Source organism: Vipera ursinii (assembly GCF_947247035.1).
Source record: "Vipera ursinii genome assembly, chromosome: 2".
Lineage (NCBI taxonomy): Eukaryota > Metazoa > Chordata > Lepidosauria > Squamata > Viperidae > Vipera > Vipera ursinii.
This window is the reverse complement of record NC_139513.1, coordinates 17,555,367-17,573,055: the sequence shown is the minus strand read 5'-3', so window position 1 is coordinate 17,573,055 and position 17,689 is coordinate 17,555,367. Positions and strand designations below refer to the sequence as shown.

Sequence of the window (17,689 nt, the reverse complement as noted above, 5' to 3'; positions counted from 1 at the left end):
GATATTTCTTTATGTAGTACATAACACAACAAGATTGGCTGTATTTTTTTAAAATAATAAATGAATTTGTAAATAATTAATAATAATAATAATAATAATAATAATAATAATAATAATAATAATAATAATAAATAAAAATAAAAATAAAAATAAAAATAAAAATAAAAATAAAAATAAAAATTGGAAGGGATCCTGGAGGTCATCTAGTCCAACCCCCTGCTCAGGCAGGAAACCCTATACCATTTCAGACAAATGGCTGTCCAGTTTCATCTTAAATACTTCCAGTGTTGGAGCATTCACCACTTCTGGAGGCAGGTTGTTCCACTGGTTAATTGTTCTAACTGTCAGGAAGTTTCTCCTTAGTTCTAGGTTGCTTCTCTCCTTGACTACTTTCCATCCGTTGCTTCTTGTCCTGCTTTCAGGTGCTTTGGAGAATAGCTTGGCTCCCTCTTCTTTGTGGCAGCCCCTGAGATATTGGAACACTGCTATCATGTCACCCCTCACCCTTCTCTTCATTAAACTACACATACCCAATTCCAGCAACCATTCCCTATATGTTTTAGCCTCCAGTCCCCCAATCATTTTGTTGCTCTTCTCTGTACCCTTTCTAGAGTCTCAACTTCTTTTTTACATCGTGGTGACCAAAACTGGATGCACTATTCCAGGTGTGGCCTTAGCAAAGCATTGTAAAGTGGTATTAGTACTTCACTTGATCTTGATTCTATCCCTCTGTTAATGCAGCCTAGCACTGTGTTGGCTTTTTTGGCAGCTGCAGCACACTGCTGGCTCATAATGAAGTGATTGTCCACTAGGACTCCGAGATCCCTCTCACAGTTACTACTATTGAGCAAGGTACCACCTATACTATACCTGTGCATTTGATTTTTCCTGCCTAAATGTAGAACCTTACTTTTTTCACCATTGAATTTCATTTTGTTAGATAGCGCCCAGTGTTCGAATCTGTCCAGATCCTCCTGTATCTTAAGCCTATCTTCTGGAGTATTGGCTATTCCTGCCAGCTTGGTGTCGTCTGCAAATTTGATGAGTTCCCCATCTATCCTCTCATCCAAATCATTGATTATCTTTGGTTTGTGTGTGTGTGGGGGGGGGGGAAATGACAAATCAGCAGTATTCCAAGTCTGGCCTTACCAAGAGATTATCTACCACTTTACAATGCCTTGGTAAGGCCACGCTTGTCATGCTGCATGCAGTTTTGGTCACCTCAATGAAAAAAAGATGTTGAGACTCTAGAAAGAGTGCAGAGAAGAGCAACAAAGATGATAAGTGGATTGGAGGCTAAAACATATAAGGAACGGTTGCTGGTATTAGGTATGTCTAGTTTAATGAAGAGAAGGATGAGGGGGGACATGATAGCAATGTTCCAATATCTCAAGGGCTGCCACAAAGAAGAGGGAGCCAAGGTATTCTCCAAAGCACCTGAAGGCAGGGCAAGAAGAAACGGGTGGAAACTAACCAAAGAGAGAAGCAACCTAGAACTAAGGAGAAATTTCCTGTCAGTGAGAACAATTAATCAGTGGAATGACTTGCTTCCAAAAGTTGTGAATGCTCCAACACTGGAAGTTTTTAAGAAGAGATTGGACAACCGTTTGTCTGAAATGGTATAGGGTTTCCTGCTTGAGTAGGGGGTTGGACTAGATGACCTCCAGGATCTCTCCCAGCTCTGCTATTCTGTTACCTTTGCATTCTAAACTCACCTGGCAACCACCTTCTGCAGTCCGGTCTGTGCAGTTGTCTCTGTTCTGATTGGCCCTTTGTTGGCATTGGGGGCCACCCCATCCCGGAGGGCAGAAACAGTGGGGTGCAGATTCCTTCACTCTGCATTGGCCTCCATTTTTGCAGGGATCTGTGGCAGATGGTGAAAAGAAACAGACTGGAAAACCCAAATAACAGGCATTTAGCTCAGGAAGGGTTTTGAGATGCCAACTGCTCATTCAGCAGCATTCTGTAATGCATGGAAAAATTGCCCAAAATTAGGAAATTCAGCATCTCTGAGCCTTTCTCTGGGTGACTAATGCCATAATAAGAAAAGTTTTGCCTACTCTATTTCTTCCTCTTACGATGGGTGTAAGGTCGCGTGCTTCACATAGAGACGGACACAGAGCTGGGGTAAAGATGAGTTTATTCTGAACAGAATGAACTGGGGAAACAGGGAAGCCTGGCGTCTATTTGTACCTGCCCAGGTGGATGGCATCCAATCAGTTCAAACCTGGGCTTCCTGCCAGTGCAGGTGACAATGGGTGTAGATCCTAGCTTCCCACCAGGCTGACCATGCCTGGGGCTGTCAACAGCTTAACTCATTAGGCTTATCCTGAGTGAGCAGTTATCGCCCAGAGCTGTCCAACCCCTCTGCTGATCTGCACCATCAGCCTCCTGCTGTGCTGTCCCTCTGTGTATGCTGGGAGGCATACACTGTAATGGGGTTAAAAGATACAGGAACGGAGAGGCCCGAAGGAACTTCGAGAATTCCCCAGCCAGCATGGAGGTGAGGGCCAACCATCCTTAAACGTTGCCCAGTTTGAAAAACACTAACATCGAAGAAACTAACATCAACAAACTTTGGACTCTCACTTTTGCATTTTTAACGTGTACTTTTGCAGGACAGGGAGGTGTGAGAGAATCAACCAAGAGGATCTTTTAGAGATTGTGCAGAGCTGGTGCTGCCGGATACTCACAGTCTGAGCAAAGGTCCAGGGTAACCTGACATTTGAGTCCTGAATAGCCTCTGGGGCAGAGGCAGTGAAAACTACCAGGGCTGTTAAGGCAAGTTCCAGAATTCAAACAGGGGCTCGAAGAGCATTCGTCCACCTCTACATCGCACACTGCCCCTGCGAGGGAGGGAAGAGTCAGTGATCCAGGCAGGAAGAGCGCAGTTGTGTCTGAGAGCTGCTGGGCTGCCCAAAGGAGGACCTGAGGTTCAGACCAAGTTACCTACGTAGCCGCTGGGACAGACGCACTGGAAGACTCCCTGGCGGCTCAAGCAAGTAGCCCTCTGGTGGCATGGGCTGGAATTGCAAGCATCCACCTCTGTGTCGCACTTCTGGCCGGTCCATCCAGGTGAACATATACAAAGTGGCCTGGGAGAGAAGCGGAAGGGAGTGGGGAGAAAGAGGGGATTGTTTTGCTTTGTTTTTATATTTTATTTTTATTTAATTTTATATTTTATTTCATATAATATTTAAATAATAATAATAATAATAATAATAATAATAATAATATTAAGAAGAAGAAGAAGAAGAAGAAGAAGAAGAAGAAGAAGAAGAAGAAGAAGAAGAAGAAGAAGAAGAAGAAGAAGAAGAAGAAGAAGAAGAAGAAGAAGTTGGAAGGGACCTTGGAGGTCAACCCCCTACTCAAGCAGGAAACCCTATACCATTTCAGGCAAATGGCTGTCCAGTCTCTTCTTAAATACTTCCAGTGTTGGAGCATTCACCACTTCTGGAGGCAGGTTGTTCCACTGGTTAATTGTTCTAACTGTCAGGAAGTTTCTCCTTAGTTCTAGGTTGCTTCTCTCCTTAACTAGTTTCCATCCGTTGCTTCTTGTCCTGCCTTCAGGTGCTTTGGAGAATAGCTTGACTCCCTCTTCTTTGTGGCAGCCCCTGAGATATTGGAACACTGCTATCATGTCACCCCTCACCCTTCTCTTCATTAAACTACACATACCCAATTCCAGCAACCGTTCCCTATATGTTTTAGCCTCCAGTCCCCCAATCATCTTTGTTGCTCTTCTCTGTACCCTTTCTAGAGTCTCAACATCTTTTTTACATCGTGGTGACCAAAACTGGATGCACTATTCCAGGTGTGGCCTTACCAAAGCATTGTAAAGTGGTATTAGTACTTCACTTAATCTTGATTCTATCCCTCTGTTAATGCAGCCTAGCACTGTGTTGGCTTTTTTGGCAGCTGCAGCACACTGCTGGCTCATATTGAAGTGATTGTCTACTAGGACTCCCAGATCCCTCTCACAGTTATTACTATTGAGCAAGGTATTATTTTATTATTATTATTCATTATTTTATACAATATTTATATAATATTTCATCACTTTATTATTTATTTTATTATTTATTTTTATATTTTATTTATTTTATTTTTATTATATTAAATTATACACAAGCGAGCTTGTCACGAATATAACACACCCACATTCCACAATTTGACCGTTATTGTTACCATATAAGTGTATGTACTGACTCCCTTATCATTCAGCCCTTGCTCTGATGATGTCAACAGCTTATTGACGAAAGCTCAACAATAAAGAAGAATTTTTTCTTATATCCCAGAGTTCATCGTTTTTATTTTTACTGATTTCAAATATATAGTTATATATTCATGCTGTTGGATTCTTGTATAAATTAACTCTCTTAATTTGAAGAAGGTGATCTACAAATTTTGGTATGTTCTAGTTCTCACAAGGTTGGAAGGAAGGACGGAAGAACTGTGCTGAGACTTGCAGTCCTTTTACTATAACCTTACAATAAAAGTGTCCATGGAGATTCTCGGTCACCGCAGTCATGGTTGTCCCAAAGGTGCTTTTTTCACGAGGCAACTGGACTTCCTTATTTTTGTGTTTCGCTTCTCATCCAAGAAGCTTCTTGTCTGAGCTGAAGAAGCTTCTTGGATGAGAAGCAAAACGTCTTCAAAGAAATACAAGAATGTCCAGTTGCCTCGTGAAAAAAGCACTTTGGGGATTACAATAAAAGTATATTTATTTTACTTTACTCAAAGTAGATTTATATTTACATGCACGACTTTGGTTTCGCGGTCTGGTCCACTTTGAAGAACTGACGGATCCATCCTTACCCGGATTCTGTCCTGCGGCAACTGCCTCCATTCAGGCACTGAAACTCCCAACAAGGGTCAATGAGTTCCTCACAGAGGGATCCTGTGAATCCCGGAGCACAAACGCAGGTGAAGGAGCCGGGGACATTCACACAGGTGCCATGCTGGCAAGGGTCACCGTGACAGAAATCAGCATCTCTCTCGCACCGAAATCCTTCAAAACCTGGGGACAAAGTCTTGACACCATCAATCTTCTTCTGCCTTTTACCTCACTCTTGTCTATTCCAGAGCTTGTCCTGCACCAGCTCAGACTGCCCCAATTTTGATCACGTGGCCATGGGGATGCTGCCACAGTCATAAGTGTGAAAAACAGTCATAAATCACTTTTTCAATGCGGTTGTAGGGTTGAATGGTCACTAAATGAACGGTTGTAAGTCAAGAACTGCCTGCTCTTTTCTTTGACTGCGTAGTTCTCAATATATATACATTTACTTTGGGGATCAGTACAATGGAGTTGGCTATAAGATGAGTGGCTATATAAAGGTAAAGGTAAAGGTTCCCCCGCACATGCGTGCTAGTCGTTTCCGACTCTAGGGGCCAGTGCTCATCTCCGTTTCAAAGCCGAAGATCCAGCGCTTGTCCAAGGACGTCTCCGTGGTCATGTGGCCGGCATGACTAGACGCCAAAGGCGCACGGAACGCTGTTCCCTTCCCACCGTAGTGGTCCCTATTTTTCTACTTGCATTTTTACATGCTTTTGAACTGCTAGGTTGGCAGAAGCTGGGACGAGTAACAGGCGCTCACTGTGCTACACGGCACTCGGGATTTGACCCGCCACACTGCCGACCTTCTGATCGACAAGCTCAGCATCCTAACCCACTGAGCCACCGCGTCCCTTCGAGTGGCTATATAAATCTGCTAAATAAAAGCTTAACCCCAGCCAACCTTAGTCTTGATTTGTTCTATTAGAAGAAGACTTAGTCACTCTAAGAGGGAGGCGTTCAAAGGGCTTCCAGGGTACAACTCTCTCCCTCTGTTTCCTGCCTTAAAATGGAAGGAACTCTGTGACTTTTAGCCACACAAAGCCACATGCCACTAGCCACTGGCACTTAGCAATAGTGCTTAGATTTATATGCATAGTGCTTTACAGACCTCTCTAAGCAGTTTTACAGAGTCAGCATATTTTCCCCCAACAATCTGGGTCCTCATTTTATCGACCTCGGAAGGATGGAAAGCTGAGTCAATCTTGAGCCGGTCAGGATCGAACTCCTGTCCATGGGCAGAGTTAGCCTGCAATACTGCCTTCTAACCACTGCGTCACCATGGCCCATACCACTAGCACTGATGATACCTACTTTGGGCAATGAAACATCTGCAAGAAAACCATCAAGCTCAGAGAGCAGCCAAGGATCCCTCACTTCAATTCTGAGCTACAGCCAGGGGTGGGATTCAGCCGGTTCACACCAGTTCGGCAGAACTGGTAGCTAATTTTTTGTCGCCCAGGCCCAGAACGGACTTCTGGAAGCGTCATCCACAGAGAGAACTGCTTGTTCACCTATTTGAATCCCACCACTGGCTACAACTGTTCTCCTTTATTAGTACAGAGCCCTGAAGCAGAGGCTAGAGCAGTGATGGCGAACCTTTTAGAGACCGAGTGCTCAAACTGCAACCCAAAGCCCACTTATGTATCGTCGGGTGCCGGGTGGGCGTGGCCTATTGGGTGGACATGGCCCATTGGGTGGGCGTGGCTGCGGTGGTAATGGCAGACTGGGGGGGGACTAAGAAGTTCAATCAATCAATTCCAACTTTGCGAGATCTTTTTTTCCCCACGAGAAGTTGAAATTGATTGATTGATTGAAACTTTTTTTTTTGCACATGGCGGCAGAGGCCCAAAGTGAAAAGGTTTTATAAAACCCAGTCGAAGGCTTAGGACTGGGGCGACGGTGCACGTGCCCACAGAGAGGGCTCCGCGTGCCACCTGTGGCACGCGTGCCATATGTTCACCACCACAGGGCTAGGAGGGTTCTAGATGGCCCTGGGAATGCAGGTTGGGTCTATGTGTGGTTGGGTACAAAGCTGGAAGATGGTGGCCTAAACAGGATGCTCCATAGGGAAGATGGAGGAATCGATGCTCTATGAACCATGTTGCTGGGCTCTCTCTTCATCGTTCTCACTCACCTGGAGGACACAGGCAGGCAAAGCCATAGCTCTGGAGTACACAGGTTCCCCCGTTGAGGCAATGGCCTTGGGGACACTCTTCAACTTCGCAGAACAGCCCGCTGAATCCTGTGTAAAGGAAAGATCTTAAGGCAGGGGTCCCCAACCCCTGGTCCGTGGACCAGTACCAGGCCATGGCATGCCAGAAACCTGGCCACGCAAACAAGCGAAGCCCCATCTGCAGGATGCAGGCAGCACACAAAACCACACCTCCTCCAGTCCACGGAAAAACCTCTCTCCACAGAACCGGTCCCTGGTGCCCAAAAAGGTTGGGGGCCTCTGTCTTAAGGGACCAAGAAGAAGGAGGACCAAACGAGCATCCGTCAAATTGTTGTGCAGCATGCCTGCCTATCAGTTAAATCTATAACAGGAGAGCCATATTGTCTAGCAAAAAACCAGGAGCACCTTTTCTAACTAACCAGGTCCTAAACCTCCGTGTGTTGCAGCTTAGGCTTCATAATAAAAGCTTACTGAGTACAGTTAGGACCACAACTGAGGCCCAAATTTCTGTTATTAAGTGAGAAATTTGTTCAGTGACTTTTGCCCCATTTTTGCGACCCTTCTTGCCACAGTGAAGTGAAGTGAATCACTGCAGTTGGCCAGTTAGTAATCTGGTTGTGAAGTGAACCTGGCCTCCCCCATTGACTTTGCTTGCCAAAAGGTTGCAAAAGGGGATCCCACGCCTGTGGGACACAACAGCGGTCATAAGTATGATGTCAAGGCTGCTAACATTGGATGTTTTTGCACTGACAACAGATGGAGATGCAGCCATTTTCTTCTTTTTGCTTTTAGAGTTAGATGGTGCTGGGAGAGTGGGGGGGAATCTGCATGAGAGTCCAGCTAGACATAATAACACTGAACCTAGCGTGAGAACCAAGGTTGTTGAAATAAGAGATGATAAAGAATTGGTGGGCTGGAGAGATGGAGGGGAAGCTTGTGCTTCAAACTAACTGGGGGATCTGATTTATGACTGTTAACTGGAGGAGGGAATTGTGCTGTGATTGAGAATCCAGTTTTTGGCTTCAATTATTTATTTATTTATTTATTTTATTACATTTATATACCGCCCTTTCCCGAAGGACTACAGGGTAATTAAAAAACCAAGATACAAAAGTTAAAACAAATTTAAAAAATATATATTTGTCCCTGCATAAATAAAACCCCAGTTAAAATAAGATTAATCCTCAGCCTGGGCCAGAGAGCTCGAAGAGCCAGGTCTTCAGGCCCCAGCGGAATGAACGGAGGTCGGGGGCAGTCCTCAGCTCCACTGGCAGCTGGTTCCAAAGGGCAGGCGCCCCCACTGAGAAGGCCCTATCCCTGGGTGTTACCCGCCGGCAATCTCTTACCGGTGGCACCCTGAGAAGACCCTCCCTGTGGGAGCGCACTGGACGAAGGGAACTTGATGCCGGCAGCAGGTGTTCCCTCAGATATCCCGGACCCAAGCCATTTAGGGCTTTATAGGTCATCACCAGCACCTTGAATCTCACCCAGAGGGCAACCGGAAGCCAATGCAGCTCGCGGAGTAGAGGTGTTACATGGGAGTATCGGGAAACCCCCATCACAACTCGCGCGGCCGCATTCTGCACCAGCTGAAGCCTCCGAGTGGTCCTCAAGGGCAGCCCCATGTAGAGAGCATTGCAGTAGTTTAGACGGGAGGTCACGAGCGCATGAGTGACTGTGCGTAGGGCATCTCGGTCCAGATAGGGTCGCAACTGGCGCACCAGGCGAACCTGGGCAAAAGCCCCCCTGGTCACGGCTCCTATATGGTAATTATGTTAGTGCTGATGCTATGCTACTCAAATAAAGATTCTTTAAGGTAAACAGTGCCTCAAAGTTCTTTGAAAAGTTTCATCTGTCGGAACCATGACATATGAACCAGCTGCCAAGCATTTGAATTTTGATCACATGATCATGGGGAGGCTACTAAGGTCGTAAGCGTGAAAAAGGTCAAAAGTCACATTTTTTCAGTGATGTTGTAACTTTGAACAGTCACTAAATGAAATGTTTTAAGTTGAGGACTTGCAACTATAACTGAGCCTGGAATTACAGCCATATGTCATGAGGGGTCGCTAAGTAGATCATCACATGACTGACCCGATTTTACAGCGTCTGTTGTTAAGCAAACAGGGTGGTCATTAAATGAACACGGCAGTCATTAAGTGAACCCATTGTTCCCAATGGGCGTTCTTTGCAAGAAACCAGAAATAAACCCTAGGTTCCAACAAAAAAGTCATAAATCAGGGTCACACAAGTGTGGGACAGCACAAACAGCCATAATTGTGGGCAGGTTGCCAAATGCCCAAAATATGATCATGTGACTGCAGGGGTGGGGGGCAGAAATCAGAAATCAGTTACAGTCCACTGTAACTGTGAATGGTTTGCTAAGCAACCGGTTGTTAAATGAGGACTATCTGTGTTAAATGAAATTAAATATTTTAAGAAAAGCTTTTAAGAAAAGCTTAATGCCTTTAAATAAAAGTGCTGCTTGACTCCAATTTATTTATTATCTGTTCAAATAAAAAAAAATCCATGAAATTTATCTGTAGTTTGCCTAACCCAAGCCTTACCGGATGGGCAGAGGCATTGGAAACGGTCCAGCAGGTCCAAGCAGGAAGCCCCATTTTGACAAGGCTGGCTGAGGCACTCATTCAGGTTAGATTCGCACCTGGAGCCTGTGTAGCCCCTGAGGCAGGAGCAGGTGAACGAGCCGGGCGTATTGTAGCAGCTTCCTCTGTGTTCACACGGGTTGCTCCCTGGAGCAGGAGAGAGGAAGAATCCAGAGGAAAAACACCCATCACTCCAATCCTGCCAACTTTATTTCAAGGAAAAAGTTTGCCAAACATTTCCCCGGAAGAGGTTAGCATTTGAACCACATTGCACCACAAGAGGGCAGTGGTGCATTGCAAAATTTGTCTCGGCACCTCTGCCTTGGCTTCTTTTGGCTGAGGCAGCCTGAGGAGCAATTCAGAAATTTGCAGGTGTTTGGGTGACGCTTGATCTTATTCAGAAACAGGTAGTGACAACCTCGTTTAGTGCCCATTCACAATAATGCAAAAGGCAACTTGGCAACCAATCCTTGACTTCAAAGACCTTTGCAAGTCTGTAAAGCAAAGGAAAGCTGAAGTAAGATCGTAAACAGAATCACGGTTTCACTGAGCAACTGCTTTACTTAACAGCCAAGTTGCTCATGCTAATGATGGTGGCTAAACGAGGACTACCTGTATTGCTCAGTTGTGGGAATTGGGTATTTTTTTCCCCTCCCCAAGAACAACGTAACTTCTGGGTTGTGATACATATTGGACTGTGCTGCTGCTGCTGCTATTATATTATTATTGTTATCTTTGGGATGGTGGCCTTGCTTGGTGGGGTGTTTTTTCTTTTCTTTCATGAATAGGCATCAGAATTTCATTTTAAAGTGTGCTATTGAATACACAACAAAGTGACAGTAAAGATTATCTCATCTCATCTCATCCTGCCCGACCAGACTCAAACCCGGCATCTTGATCTTAATCTTAAATCTTATCTTGACTTTTATTCCCTCAGCCCATCTTACCCATCCGGCACTCGTCAATGTCTTCGTAGCACAGAGCTCCAGCATAACCCAGCTGGCATGTGCAGATGGCATGACCAGTCTGGAGATCCGTGTCGCAGTGGGCATCAGGATGGCACGGATTGTTGAGGCAGGCATCAGGTAAGTGGCAAAGAAGCCCTGGAGAAGGAGATATGGAGGATAAGCAAAGCCGCCTTGTCTCCATCTATCGGGGGCCCTTCAGAATTAACAGCCTTTGTGACCATATCCCCAAGCTCCAGCCAAGCTATCAGCAGTTATTTGAGATGTCAGAGAACGTTTACAGCAATAGTAACAGCACTTAGACTTATATACCACTTTACAGTGCTTTACAGCCCTCTCTAAGTAGTTTACAGGTTCAGCATATTGCCCCTAAGAATCTGGGTCCTCATTTTACTTGGAAGGACGAAGAAGGCTGAGTCAACCTTGAGCTGGTGGGAATCAAACTGCCAAACTGCTGGCAGTCAGCAGAAGTAGCCTGCAGCTCTGCATTCTAACCACTGCGCCACCAGGGCTGTTGTACAGGTAGTTCTCCAGTTACCACCATAACGGAGCCTGCCTATCACGGTCATAACTCATAATTCGTGACAGTTAGAAAATGACCTTAAAATGAACCATTAAAGTGGTGGTCATTAGTTAACTGAACCAATGGTTTGCCCTGGGTGCAGTTTTGCCAAAACTCTTAAGTAGTGCTTCTTTTTGGCAAAGCCATCGTAAAATGTGGTTAGGTGACCATGGGACACTGCAAATGGCCATAAATGCCCAAACTGCAGTTACGTAACTATGGGTGAGGAGGCAACCATTAGAACTTCAAATCCAGTATCCACCCCCCAGGTAGGTCCCTCAGAACTTTAAATGGCCCCTAGCAAGTGGAGATAAGTTGAGGACTACACATACTTTATTTTACACAAAGGACTCCAAACGTGGTGACTTTAAGACTTGTGGACTTCAACTCCCAGAATTCCTCAGCCAGCCATGGGGAATTCTGGGAGTTGAAGTCCACAAGTTTTAAAGTTGTTAAGTTTGAAGACCCCCTGGTTTACAAGATGGGAAAGGTCATTCGTGATCTATCGAGACAGGCCAGGCAATTCTGGTCACACGGATCAGTTTTGAATGATAAAACCTATTTCTCCTTTCCTGCTATGGCCAAGCCTCCTTCCCGCCATTCACTTTGGAAGGGAGGAGAGCCACATGCTTAGAAGAACAGGTGCTTCACCTTCACGTCAGCCACATTCCAAGTCCAGTCCTTGCTATTTCTAGCCAACAACCTCTGACAAAGATCCATACATTACATGGACTTGTCTGACCAAATTAATTGATTGTGCAGTTGTGACATTCTATTTTTGGGCCGTTTTAAATGGTTATGGCATTATGTTAATAAACAGTGCAACTTTGATCAAGAAAAAGAAAGATTAATATGGCCTCAGGAAGATTCTTCTGCAATAAGGCGAATGTCTTGCTTAGGTATTTTTAAATGCTTCTTCTATAAATCCAGAATTCAATATATATTTGGCACAGACAAAGAAACTTTGCAGATTTGCTTCTTTGTTTCTTGCTTGAGTCTCACCTGTCCAGCCTTGGATGCAATGGCAGGTGTATGACCCAATACCATCCTGGCAGGTGCCGCCATTGAGACACTGATGCCCTGCACAGTCATCTGGATTCACCTCGCAATACTGACCAGTGTAGCCTATTGGTAGAACAGGAAGCAATAAACTTAGAGTCATTGTGGAGCAAACAAGACAGTGTCATCAGCAATGACAAGGGAGGCTTCTATCTAGAGGAACAACTTGAGAGGACACAACTCTTCCAGCCTCTCACTTCTTAGGATACTTCTGCATCACACTGTTTCCACTTCCTCAAATCATCACACAACAATCTGAAAAAGACTTGGGATCATCTGCATGGCTGTTGACCTCAAAATGCTGAGAAATCAGTCCCAACTCCATTTCTTGGGTAAAGTTGGGGAGAAAACTGTGGGGGGGAAAGAAGCATGATTTCACTTACATAGAGGAGGAGGAGGAGGAGGAAGAGGAGGAGGAGGAGGAGGAAGAGGAGGAGGAGGAAGAGGAGGAGAAGGGGAGAAGGAGAAGAAGAAGAAGAAGAAGAAGAAGAAGAAGAAGAAGAAGAAGAAGAAGAAGAAGAAGAAGAAGAAGAAGAAGAAGAAGAAGAAGAAGAAGAAGAAGAATTTACTCTCACCAACTTGCCATCTACAACCTGAATTAATAGTTTGGATGCACCAATGTTTGTGAACAACCCTGTTACCAAATACTGTGGGAAGTAAACTAGTGTGTGTGTGGGGGGGGGGGGTGACACCCAGGACTTTCCCCAACCAGTGCCCCAATTGCTGGGCACATAGAGAAGAGTTTTCTCCTGTGTAGATCCCAAACAATGACTTGCTCTCCCTTCACAATCCCATTTATCCTCTCGCTTGACCTTTGAGAAAAAGCCTTAATTGACATCACCTTCCTTGGGCATCTTAAACTATTTTTTTGAATACTTTCGGGACTCGAGGTAGAGCTGCAATGGCTTTTAGCCAACAAACACTCATTAACAACAGTAAGAATAATGAATCATAATTCCCTGGCAGGCAGATGCAGCCGTGGTATCCTCCATCGATGTGATGGCAGGTGCCCCCATGGAGACAGATCTCCGAGGAGCAAGGGCCCCTTCGGTACTGGCAGAGAGGACCAGAGAAGTTGGATGGGCACAAACAGCGGAAGGAGCCGATGCTGTTGATGCAGCTGCCACCGTTGAGGCAGGGGCTGGGAGACGCAAAGCATTCATTGATGTCACGTTGGCAGGTGTGTCCTTCAAAGCCTGGCCAGCACTGGCAGACAATGACAGGGTAGGTGATGACACACGTCCCACCGTTGGCACAAGGGTTGGCAGGGCAGAAATCCATCAACTGGCAGTTCTTCCCTGAAAGAGAGATCAAAGTCAAGACAGAAAAAGATCAGAGAAGAGAAGATCAGAGGTCAAGTTCATCCAGCATCTTCTAACAACCAATGACTTCTAGGAAGTCCCCAGAAGGAAGGAGATGACCATCTTTCTTACTACAGGTGGTTTTCAACTTACAACTAGACCAGAATTTCCATTGCTAAGCCAGGCAGTTGTTAAATGAATTACACCCAGTTTTACGATTTTTTTTCTCTCTCCATGGTTGTCAAACAAATCAGTAAATGTTTTCTTGGGGCCTCAATTAGGAGATCTTCCTGGCCCTTTTCGGGTGGAAGTGACGAGGAGGTGGTTTTCCCGTTGGTTCGGTAAAAGGGGTTCATTATGCTTTTATCGGTTCAGAAAGAGAATTAATCCATGTAAGCCTGCCGATTTGTGATATCGTTCAAGAGGTTTGTAAGGTCCTCCAGAGGTGAGGACTAGTGTTTTCAGAAAGCACTTCCCTTTAAAGCTGTCTGAAATCTTTTGAGATTTGGTCAGCTCGGGGCTTTCAGCTTTTTAATTCAATGACAACGTACCGATGTCAGTCAGGAGGGTTATGAGGGCTCTCTGCCAAGCTCTTTGGTGGTTCACACATTAGGTCCATCTCCCATTCAATCTTTTTATATGGTCAGTTCTTCCCAAATGTTCGTAGGAAAATGAAGTTTTTAAAAAAGGACAGGGTTGCGACCTCCAAAATGTTATCTTTTGAATTTAAGAGGAAAAAGCCAAGCCGTGTCAATGAGCTTGACCAAGGATGGGCTTTAACTTTGTAAAGCCACCCACATTTACGTAGCCACCCAACTCACACATGGTAGTCTTTTTTGGAATTGAGTGGCCTAGAAACCAGAGTAATAAATCAATCAGTTGCTTCAAAGTGAAATCTCTTTCCACAAACTCTGGGAGAACTTAGGAGGGGGAGCAGCGTCTGGTGAAAAAAGGCAACCTGGCAATTACAGCAATACGATCTAAGGCAAGCCAGAGGTTCCCCAACCTTTTGGGCACCAGGGACCGGTTCCGTGGAGAGAGGGTTTCCCATGTACTGGAGGGTGCGTGATTTTGTGTGCTGCCTGCATCCCGCGGATGGGGCTTCGCTTGTATGTGCGGCTCAGTTGGTGGCATGCCGGGGCCCGGTACTGGTCCACGGACTGGAGGTTGGGGACCCCTGATCTAAGCTGAAGGGTCCTTGGTGCTCTCCGAGCTTGCTTGTTTTCTTGCATATGTTCCAATACCCAAACTAGGTAACATCCTTTGTGATAGTGAGTAGTGCGTCCCAAAGGTGCTTTTTTCAAAAGACAACTGGACTTTCTTGTTTTTCTTTGAAGACATTTCGTTTCTCATCCAAGAAGCTTCTTCAGCTCTGACTGGATGGCGGGGAATGGAAGGATTTATACTCCTTGCAGACAGCTGGCCATAAATCCTTCCATTCCCCACCATGCAGTCAGAGCTAAAACAAAAAAGAAAGCTTCTTGGGTGACAAGCGAAATGTCTTCAAAGAAAAACAAGAAAGTCCAGTTGCCTTTTGAAAAAAGCACTTTTGGGATAACTGAGACCTGGATGACTGCGGTTAGACTACTGCAACGCTCTCTACATGGGGCTGCCCTTGAGGACCACCCGAAGGCTTCAACTGGTGCAGAATTCTGCCGCGCGAGTTTTGATGGGAGCTTCCCGATACTCCCATGTAACACCTCTTCTCCGTGAGCTGCATTGGCTTCCGGTTGCCCTCCGGGTGAGATTCAAGGTGCTGGTAATGACCTATAAAGCCCTAAATGGCTTGGGTCCGGATTATCTGAGGGAACACCTGCTGCCGGCATCCTCTTCCCATCGTCCTGTGCGCCCCCTCAGGGAAGGCCTTCTCAGGGTACCGCCGGTTAATGAATGCCGGCGGGTTATTCCCAGGGGAAGGGCGTTCTCTGTGGGTGCACCTGCCCTATGGAACCAACTACCCACAGAACTTAGGACTGCCCCCGACCTTCGCTCATTTCGCCGGGACCTGAAAACTTGGCTCTTCGATCTATTTGGTCCAGACTGTGGGGTTGTTAATTTAACTGGGTTTTAGATTTACTCTTGGGGCTTGAATTTAATTTGTTTTAATTGTTTTTATTTTTTTGTATTCATGGTTTTAACTGCCCTGTAAACCGCCCTGAGTCCTATGGGAATAGGGCGGTATACAAATCCAATAAAATGAATAAATAAATAAATAAATCTCCATAGACAGTAAGGAGTGCCCTTTGCTATCAGTTTATATACTGGTGGCTTGCCCTGTCAGTGCTGGTGGGGATGGTCTTGGTGGTTCTTTGATTGGGATGTTTGGCACCCTGACAAATCAGCCATCAGTAAACACATAGACATTAACAACATCTCTATAGACTTTGCAAACGAGACAATCAACCAGCCAAAAAAGGGAACAAAAAGACCCAAGCACTTCCCCACCAGCAATCAGCAGCCACATCAGCGTAGATTAACTCCAAGGTTAACATCAAACCAACAATGAAGTCAACAATACCTCAATCAAGAAACTGCCAAAGAAGCCAACATTAAACAGCCTAACCCAGGGGTAGGCAACCTTGGCTCCTTTATGACTCGTGGACTTCAATTCCCAGAATTCCTGAGCCAGGTGTGCTGGCTCAGGAGTTCTGAGAGTTGAAGTCCACAAGTCATAAAAGAGCCAAGGTTGCCTACCCCTGGCCTAACCAAAGAACCTCTAAAACAGGGGTCCCCAACCCCAGGTCCATGGACCGGTACCGGGCCGCAGCATGCCAGCAACCGGGTTGCACAAACAAAACTCCATCCGCGAGATGCAGGCAGCATACAAAACCACGCCCCCTCCGGTCTGCAGAAAAACCTCTCTCCATGTAACCGGTCCCTGGTGCCCAAAAGTTGGGGACCTCTGCTCTAAGACCATCCCCACCAATATTAACAGGGCAAAGCCAGTAGAATATAAACTGACAGCAAACCTCACTCCTTACTGATGATGTTACCTAGTCTGGGTTATGAAACGTCTGCAAGGAAACAAGCAAGCTCAGAGAGCGCCAAGGATCCCTCCTGTCAACCTTGAGGTACAAATATTCCCCTTTATTAGTACAATCTAAGCTCTTCAGGTTTTTTACCTGCGACGCAACACATGACCTGGGGCAACCTCAAAGTTCACAGCTGATTGCCTTACCTGTCCATCCTGATAGACACTGGCATTGATGCTCTTTCCGGGAGATCCGCTGGCATGTCCCTCCGTGTTGGCAGGGTGACGGGAAGCAGGGATCACCAACCACGCCCTGGCATTTCTCCCCAGTGAAGCCAGGAGGGCAGGCACACATATACTCGGGGGAGGCTGGAGGAGGAAGAGCCCGGGAGTAGCAGGTGCCCCCGTTATGGCAAAGCACAGGGGTGCAGGGGTCTGCAAACTGGCACGTGTTTCCCACATAGCCAGGAAGGCACCTGTGGCAGTCAGAAGATGGGAAGGAAACAGAGAAGCCACACACAAAAAATAACTTGATAGAAACAAAACGTTTTTTTGAAGATTTCAACTTAATCTGGAGCTAGGATGGAGAGCATTAGGGAAAATATACAGTCCTCAGCTTATGATCACACATTCAGCAACTGTTTCAGCTTGAGATGACCCTGAACAAGGGAGATGTGTGACCAATTCTTGGATTTCCAACCGTTGCAGCATCCTGGGGGTCATATGATTAGGATTTCTCGTGTTCTCTGCTGGCTTCCCAGAAGGAGAGTCATTTGGGGAAGCCACCCGGAAGTCAGAAGTTGCGGTCATGCTCACTTAACACGTCTTTGCTTAACCATGGCAACCAGACTTCTGGTACTGCTGTTGCTAAGCAACACAGTCACAGGACATTGTGCCTTATGACTGCATCACTTAACGACAGCAATTCTGACCCCAACCGCCATTGTTAACTGAGGGCTAGCCTTATGGGTAATTGTAATTGAAAGCCTCTAAGACTGCACAAGGCCTGCGTATATTGCACTACCACTGTGAAGCGGTATATAAGTCTAGGTGCTATTGCTATAACTTGTTAATCAAGGTTTGCTGCTGTGCTGGTTCAGACATACTGCTAAGCCCAGAAGCTTATAAACCACGAGGGTTGCAGTAACACAACCTTAACTCAACCACATTCTGCCTTACTGCAGTGAGTGTCCCTGGACAGGCTCAGGGAAG

At 45.8% G+C, this 17,689-nt stretch overlaps 1 protein-coding gene across 1 annotated transcript in view; it reads right to left on the bottom strand.

Moving 5' to 3' along the window:
* NOTCH4 (notch receptor 4) overlaps window positions 1-17,689 on the bottom strand; it is a 59,805-nt gene that overhangs the window by 32,869 nt on the left and 9,247 nt on the right. The window contains exons 3-12 of the mRNA XM_083353287.1: window positions 16,685-16,953; window positions 13,123-13,503; window positions 12,149-12,271; window positions 10,567-10,722; window positions 9,581-9,766; window positions 6,975-7,082; window positions 4,819-5,020; window positions 2,950-3,095; window positions 2,694-2,846; window positions 1,716-1,864 (exon numbers count right to left, since the gene is read on the bottom strand). Of these exons, the coding sequence (XP_083209413.1) occupies window positions 1,716-1,864; window positions 2,694-2,846; window positions 2,950-3,095; window positions 4,819-5,020; window positions 6,975-7,082; window positions 9,581-9,766; window positions 10,567-10,722; window positions 12,149-12,271; window positions 13,123-13,503; window positions 16,685-16,953 (1,873 nt within the window). The remainder of the gene's footprint in view (window positions 1-1,715; window positions 1,865-2,693; window positions 2,847-2,949; window positions 3,096-4,818; window positions 5,021-6,974; window positions 7,083-9,580; window positions 9,767-10,566; window positions 10,723-12,148; window positions 12,272-13,122; window positions 13,504-16,684; window positions 16,954-17,689) is intronic.